Source organism: Narcine bancroftii, chromosome 8, assembly GCF_036971445.1.
Source record: "Narcine bancroftii isolate sNarBan1 chromosome 8, sNarBan1.hap1, whole genome shotgun sequence".
Lineage (NCBI taxonomy): Eukaryota > Metazoa > Chordata > Chondrichthyes > Torpediniformes > Narcinidae > Narcine > Narcine bancroftii.
Window position 1 is genome coordinate 133509809 of NC_091476.1, and position 7953 is coordinate 133517761.

The 7953-nt window shown below is 44.4% G+C and overlaps 1 protein-coding gene across 1 annotated transcript; it reads left to right on the forward strand.

Annotated features, from left to right (window-relative positions):
• The first annotated feature begins 2304 nt into the window (after positions 1-2304).
• LOC138741194 (heat shock cognate 71 kDa protein-like) lies at positions 2305-6863 on the forward strand. The gene is made up of 9 exons (XM_069894908.1): positions 2305-2410; positions 3484-3693; positions 3827-4032; positions 4109-4261; positions 4794-5349; positions 5426-5628; positions 5732-5930; positions 6112-6344; positions 6542-6863. The coding sequence occupies exons 2-9, from the start codon at positions 3489-3491 to the stop codon at positions 6713-6715; spliced, it is 1929 nt and encodes a 642-aa protein (XP_069751009.1). The 5' UTR covers positions 2305-2410; positions 3484-3488; the 3' UTR covers positions 6716-6863.
• Positions 6864-7953: the final 1090 nt, after the last annotated feature.

Here is a 7953-nt window from a genome sequence, read left to right on the forward strand (position 1 = left end):
ATGTAATGTTTTCTTTTTGCTCTAGAGTGCTGGAAAGGATGAATGCAAACATCAAAGAGCTGGATTAAATTCTGCAATCCATACAATGTCACGTTATACCTGTGAGTTGGCCACCATGGTGCATCATCTGGCACAGCAATTTGAGAGTCAATTAGAGTACATGTCACCTGGTGGTTGATTTGACTTGATGGCTGAGTCCATTTGTTACTGCCAAATGATCCAGGCTTGATTTTTAAGTGCCACATTTTGAATACTTGTACACCAATGGAAATTTTTGATATAAATAAAAGCAATTATCAGGAAAAAAAACTTTGTCTTTTTTTTAAAACAGGTAGTGCTGTACATTGAAACTGGGTATTGGGCAAAAAAGGTAATAAATAGCTGAGCCAAATCATTCAAGCAAGCTTTCATTCACATTCAGTTTACAATCATGTAACTGCTACATAAAGCCACTGTTGTCAACACGTCACAATATGCACACTACATACTACCACTGAGTGTGACTGCAAGCAAGCAGGTAAGATTGATTGGCAACAATTACTTCTCCTCCCCCTGCTTAGCTGTGTGTAGCCAGATGTATCCTGCACTTGCTAGTTATAGGAAAACATTTGCCATATTTAATCAAAGTTGGTAAAGGTGACTTGGTTTCAGAAGAAGAGACTCCAAAGAGAAATTTTAATAAAATGCTCTTCATAAATGAAATGGCAATGACCATATCAGCATGTCAGTATTTGGAAATTGTATATTGCTTCATTGGATGATATTGCTAAATGAGACTGACTTGATTGCTGCTCCCAGTAACAATCCTTTGAGACTTTTCTGCAGCCCCTGTAATTTAATCGTCCGCAACCACCACAAAGGTATGGTATGTCCACCTGCCTTCTGTACCATTTTTCAGGGAACAATGCTTGTACCCCCAAAGATTTGTCCACCAACATTCCTAAATTTCCTGCTCACTCCATCCTGCAGTGGTTTACCAAAATTTGCCCACTTTCCCAGTGTATATTGTACCCGACAATGTTATTGTCTATCACCCTACTAAATGGGATGTCACCCACAAGTTTCCTGACTTAGTGATGCACAATAGAGGCAACGGCTATCTGGATGTACCACAGCTTGGCACAAGGATTGCTCTGCTCAAGACTGCAAGAAAAATGCAGTTGTGAACGCAACTCCGGCCACCTTCCCCTCTATTTATTCCATGTGCTGCTTTCCAATATATTAAACGGCATTAAAAGACCCCTTCCCACCCTAACTGCATTCTTCCATCGGGCAGAAGATCGGCGCTTAAAGCTCCAGGTTCAAGGACAGTTCACGTTCGGCTCATCCTTCGACTCGCTGGTTCCTTCAGATTCCCGACAGCCCGCCAAAGGGCCCTCCAATCTGGAAAGGAAACCTGCCCTTTAACTCCTTCCAGGCTCTCGTGATCTCGCCTTCTGGACAACATGATTCACGAAACCTGGGGCCACTTCATGGGGAGCAACGGCCTTTGGTTTTGCTGAAGGCTCGAAAGCGAAACATTAAACCACACCTTCCTGCCTCCGAGGTGAGAAAGCAAGCCACTGAGCCAGAGCTGACATGGATTACAAAACACTGCCTGATTATTCGTTTGAAAATCAATAAAATGGCGAAAAGATGGGTTTTAACAATATTCCATGAATCGATATCTTGTTGAAATGAAACATCAGACCCAGGCTCCTTCAATCCAACAAGTACTATGTCCCCGATTCTGGTCCTGAGCTCATGGTCCACATCACGTGGGCAATTGCTACCTTGCTGTTCCTGGCTCAAGTTTTGGGGTAAAAGGGGACACGTTCGCAATGTCCTGGGGTTGTAGGTTAATTGGGCGGCACGGACTCGTGGGCCAAAATGCTGCGTGTCTAAATTGTTTTTTAAAACTTCAAACGTAAAAGTATTAGGACGCCAAGTCCGACTAATTGTGGGTCGGGATCCACACGTCGCGCTGATACAATGGTGGCAGGTTGCCTGCCGAGGTAGACGTACAGAGGGAGAACTCCTCGGATCGAGGAGCTTCACAACATCCCCACAATCAGGCGGCTGCTCCTTAGCTCCGGCCCGGTGTGAACGAACACTGGCCGGAGATACGACGTACGCGTGCTCCCGCCCAGGGCTTGGGGGCGGCGACTGCGCCCTTGTCGCCTGCCAGCTCCGCCCACTCTGGAACCCTGGCCAATCCGCGCCCAGTGCCGCTTCCCGCCGCGCCCGCTGACCAGCCTTGCCTTGGCGCTGAGTGGCTGGTTTGTGGAGTGACGCACGAAGCTTTCTAGAACTTTCGAGTCCGCCATAAAAGCAGCGGGCGGAAGCGGCGCGGTCTCATTGCGGCGTTGGACACTGCAGACAGCTCTCTTCGCAGCCCGATTTTCCGACTCCACCCCGCCCGCGACTCCAGGTACGGACCCCGTCCGACGGCCCTCGTAGTCGCTCACTCACCCGCAGCCCCTGGGCGCGCCGAGCCGCCATTCCCTTCGACCCCTTTCTGCGGTTGATGATGGCTGCTCCACCCCGGGATACGGGACGATAGATGAATTCAGGAGATTATCGGTCTCGCTGAGGTTTTTGGGTCGCAGGCTGCCTGTGAGCCTGGTCGCCCGGTGCCGCAGAGCCGGCTGGCAGCGGGCCCAGTATCTGCTGTGGGTGGGAGGGTGGCGGGCGTCTCCATTCTTCTGGAAAAGTCTCCGGGCGGCCACACCCTGTCGTTCCTCTCGGGGGTAGGAGGGAGCGGCAACAGGCCGCTGTGTGGACCGAAGACGATCCGGATGTGGGGCCCGGACTTCGGCGTGCTCTCAAGGGACCGCGTCTGGCCACTGACCACGTGCGCTGAGCGTGGGGAGGTCCCGGCCTGCTCGTGCCGGGGGTCACGTGGGGTGAATCATGGACGGACAAAGGTTCGCGAGTCCCGCGGTCGGTCACCGGTCCCGAGGGTCACGTGGGCTGGCCTTGTATGGTGGGCATATTTCTCCCAACTCGGCAATGGAGGGTCCTCGTGGTTCTCGCGATGGCTTCAGCCCCACGGGAGTCTCCTATGACCTTATGGGAGTGGTTGCTTTGTTAAATGCCACACGAGAGACCCGATGAGAACACGTGGTGACTGCAACGAACCTCTCAACTGTTGAAAAATTATGAATAGACTGATAATGTGCAAGTTAGCTATCCTTAACGTTATTTCAAAGTACTACAGATCCTCAAATAGTAGCTAAATGACTCCTTTAGGATTTAAGAGGGCGTATTATGGTGTAAAATGTTAAGAACAGCATTTCTATCATTCTAATATTAGCTGTTATTTTCTATAAAGGGAACCACCCAGTGTGCAGAGGAACTGAACATATGGTTGGCCTACATTGCTGGCTTATTAAGTAATTGTGTAATCTATTATGCAACTATTTATATTGATGAGTCATTATTACCACAGTTGTCAAGAACTTGGGTTCTATATTTATTGATTGTAAATTCATTTATTTTCAGGTAAGATGTCTAAAGGACCAGCAATTGGCATTGATCTTGGAACAACCTACTCTTGTGTGGGTGTCTTCCAGCATGGCAAAGTTGAAATTATTGCCAATGACCAAGGCAACCGTACCACTCCAAGCTATGTTGCCTTCACTGATACGGAGAGACTTATTGGTGATGCGGCCAAAAATCAGGTGGCCATGAACCCAGCCAACACAGTCTTTGGTGAGTTGCACAGTAACCTCAACTAGGAAACTCCTAGTTTTGTTTTTTTGTGACCATTATCATCTAGAGGTAATGAAAGCTCCTTATGAGACTCTTTCATCTAATTTTTAACATACTATTATGTATGGTGCAGATGCAAAACGTCTCATTGGCCGTCGGTTTGATGATTCTGTGGTTCAGTCTGACATGAAGCATTGGCCATTCAGAGTTATCAGTGACGCTGGTCGACCCAAAGTTGAGGTTGAATACAAGGCTGAGAAGAAGACATTTTACCCCGAGGAAGTATCCTCCATGGTGTTGACAAAAATGAAGGAAATTGCGGAGGCCTACCTTGGAAAGGTACAGTACAGTAATGTAGTTGCCGAGTTTGTTTGGATTTGTCAGTGTGTCACCTAAAATATTTCTTCTCTTTTAGACCATTACAAATGCAGTGATTACAGTACCAGCTTACTTCAATGATTCTCAGAGGCAAGCTACAAAAGATGCTGGTACTATTTCTGGCCTCAATGTTCTGCGTATCATCAATGAACCAACTGCAGCTGCTATTGCATATGGCTTGGATAAGAAGGTGTGTGGTTCTATTTTTAAATTATAGAGTTGAAGCAAAGTTGTCTGTCGTTAAAGGAATGGGTAATGTTTTTTGGTGGATGAGAATGAACGTTGGATTAAATTTTCAGCATGGCTTCAGCACCTGTAAATAGAATATTACAACACTGCTGGCCCTTCAGTGCACTATGCCAGCCTATATAATCCTACTCCATGATGATTTTATCCTTTCCAATGTCATCCATGGCCTGGTAATTTCTTTTATCCATATGCCTATCCAAGTCTTAATGTTCCACCACTGTCCCACATAAGGCATTTCTGGCATCAACTTTTCCTTTCTTTTTGAGCCATACAGCCCAAATGCTAGACACCAGCTGCTATGATGTTCCCTGGTAGGTAATTCCCCCTTTCCTTGCCCTCCTTACATTTTATATGGCTGCTTCTGTTAATAGTGTTCATCATTTGTTTTAGTTGGTGTAGTCTAATCTCTTCCTTAACAACAAACTAGCACACTTAGCTTCTGGATGTTAAACTTTGTTGCTTTCACTTTACAGGTTGGGTCTGAAAGAAATGTACTGATTTTTGATCTGGGTGGTGGTACGTTTGATGTCTCCATTTTGACCATTGAAGATGGAATCTTTGAAGTCAAATCTACAGCTGGTGACACCCACCTTGGTGGTGAAGATTTTGACAGTCGTATGGTCAACCATTTTATTGCTGAATTCAAACGAAAATACAAGAAAGACATCACTGACAACAAGAGAGCTGTTCGCCGTCTCCGCACTGCCTGTGAACGTGCAAAGCGTACACTGTCATCCAGTACACAAGCTAGCATTGAAATTGACTCTCTGTATGAGGGTGTTGATTTTTACACCTCAATCACTAGGGCACGATTTGAAGAGTTGAATGCTGACCTCTTCCGTGGCACACTTGATCCTGTGGAGAAATCATTGAGAGATGCTAAGATTGACAAGGCTCAAATCCATGATATCGTACTGGTTGGTGGATCCACCCGCATTCCCAAAATCCAGAAGTTGTTGCAAGATTTCTTCAATGGCAAGGAACTGAATAAGAGTATAAATCCTGATGAGGCTGTTGCATATGGTGCAGGTAATTAATGCAACATGTTTGGCAGTGTAATCATTACTTGATTTGTATCTGACCTAACATTTTAATGTGTCCTTAGCTGTCCAGGCTGCTATCTTAGCTGGTGACAAGTCGGAGGCTGTGCAAGATCTGCTTCTATTGGATGTTACTCCCCTTTCTCTGGGCATTGAGACTGCTGGTGGGGTTATGACAACATTAATTAAACGTAACACTACCATTCCAACAAAACAAACTCAGACCTTCACCACCTATTCTGACAACCAGCCTGGTGTACTTATCCAGGTAAACCTTTCAACTTTTATACATTTTATAACCCTGGTTGGCAGGCTTTTATTGATATAATATTTTGCATAATTGTTTCAAATGATGAACATTTTTTCTATAGGTCTATGAGGGTGAGAGAGCCATGACAAAAGATAACAATTTGCTGGGCAAGTTTGAGCTGACTGGAATTCCACCTGCTCCAAGGGGTGTGCCTCAAATTGAGGTGACTTTTGATATTGATGCCAATGGTATCCTGAATGTGTCTGCTGTGGACAAGAGCACTGGAAAAGAAAACAAGATCACCATCACAAATGACAAAGGTAAGGAACTGTGAATCAGGTAAATTTTTGCTGCTACTGTATGCATGATGCCAAAAGTCATTAGAAGTTTTGACAAGATATAGAGATGAAATTTGGCCAATGTGGAGGATGTCTATGTAGTTGAAATAAAATGGTTTGTTTCATTTTAGGGGAGCTGTGCTAACTGATTTTTACTTTGAAGGTCGCTTGAGCAAGGAAGATATTGAACGCATGGTTCAGGAAGCTGAGAAGTACAAGACAGAGGATGATCAGCAACGTGAAAAAGTAACAGCCAAGAATGCACTGGAGTCTTATGCCTTTAACATGAAGGCTACAATTGAAGATGAGAAGCTTAAGGGCAAAGTTGGAGATGATGACAAACAGAAAATTTTGGACAAATGTAATGAAGTCATCAGCTGGCTGGACAAGAACCAGGTAAAATATTCAGCAGATTTCTTAGCGATTGTATTGAAATTGATACTATTGTTATGTTGAAACCTTTAACCATTCATAGTTTCCTCTGGAACCTCATTGGGGTTGTGATGGCAAATCTTCCTTGGATGTCTGAATGTTTTTCAACATTAAAGGGGTGTTCAAAGTGTGGTGCATTGTTAATGTTTTTTTTGTTCTAGACTGCTGAAAAGGATGAATACGAACATCAACAGAAGGAGCTGGAGAAGATCTGCAATCCAATCATCACCAAGTTGTACCAAGGGGCTGGTGGGCCACCAGGAGGCTTTCCTGGTGCTGGTGCTGCTCCTGGTTCTGGTGCATCATCTGGCCCAACTATTGAAGAAGTTGATTAAAGTGTCTATTGATTATTGCTTTGACTTGATGGCTGAGTGCATCTGCACATTTTAAAAAGATCCAGCCTTGATTAAGTGCCAAGTTTGAATAATGCACTTGTATGTCATAGAAAATTTTGATCCAAATAAAGCAATGATCAGAACATTACCACTTGTGCTTTTTTTCAAGTCTATGCTATGTTGGATGAACATAGGCAGCACATATAATGTGGAACATTATAATGCTATTAAAGTGTCCGCAACCTTGGCTTTCATCTGGTTTGTCAGTTCCTCTCGTGTTCCTTTAGTAATGACTGGTTCATGACAATGGGATATTCTGCCATGCTATGTTCTCCCCAGCCTAATTGCAGGCTTCAGGACCATTCAGTATCCTGGCTGAAGTAATGTCTTGTGCTCCAGAACTGCTTTACAAGCCAATCTTCCAGCAACTGTTTGATTAAAGTGGAAAGTTGGGTCCAACTCGCAACCATAAATCCAGTTGAACTGCTATGCTATGAAGGGGTGCCAAGAATAAATAATTGAATTCTAGAAAAGACAAGTGACTACCCTTGACATCAATACAGTGTTACAAGTTTATCAAGGTGCTCTGGTGAAATGGCCATTTGGCATCAAAATGAATGTTTCAGTCACAAAGTCATGATGGTTGTCAATAATTTTAATGAGATCACTACAGGAGTTCATTCGGATCATGACTGGCGCAGCAACTTAGCCTCATGATCCCAATTTGTGTTTAAATATTTTGAAGTAAATAGTTTGACTTGATTATAAAAGGTTTCATTTATGTGTGGAGCAAAGGTGGCCTCTACCTATCTGAAATTTGTATATTACAGATGGTTGTGTGTCCTGTAAAACTTCCACATCTGTCAGTCAAGGTTGGACTCCAGCCACCTATTAGTGTTTACTTGCCATTGGCTAATTTAAGTAACCTAGCATCATTGGCTTGAAGCACGGATTAGCACTCTATGATACACAGCATGTTCTCTATCATGGTGCAAGCCTTGGACATTATTCTTCCAGGCTGTTGCTGTGGCCATCAGTGGATGTGTTACGGCTAAGCTGAAGCAGAGCTGTAGTATTGTGGTGTATCAATAGTGAGCTGCAACACTTGGTCAGGGAACTGGGTGTGTGCAGTTTGAGGTGAATGTCTTGTTTAAGTGATAGGAGTGCCATTTAACATTCTCCCCTGTGTTTTGGGAAAGGTATCAGATTACATAGGTTCACGGGGACATTACCACTTT

Coding starts and splice junctions, on each gene's coding strand:
- LOC138741194 (XM_069894908.1), top strand. CDS start 3,489: ATGTCTAAAGGACCAGCAATTGGCATTGATCTTGGAACAACCTACTCT. Junction 5,350..5,425: donor GGCTGTTGCATATGGTGCAG/GTAATTAATGCA, acceptor ATGTGTCCTTAG/CTGTCCAGGCTGCTATCTTA. Junction 5,629..5,731: donor AGCCTGGTGTACTTATCCAG/GTAAACCTTTCA, acceptor TTTTTTCTATAG/GTCTATGAGGGTGAGAGAGC.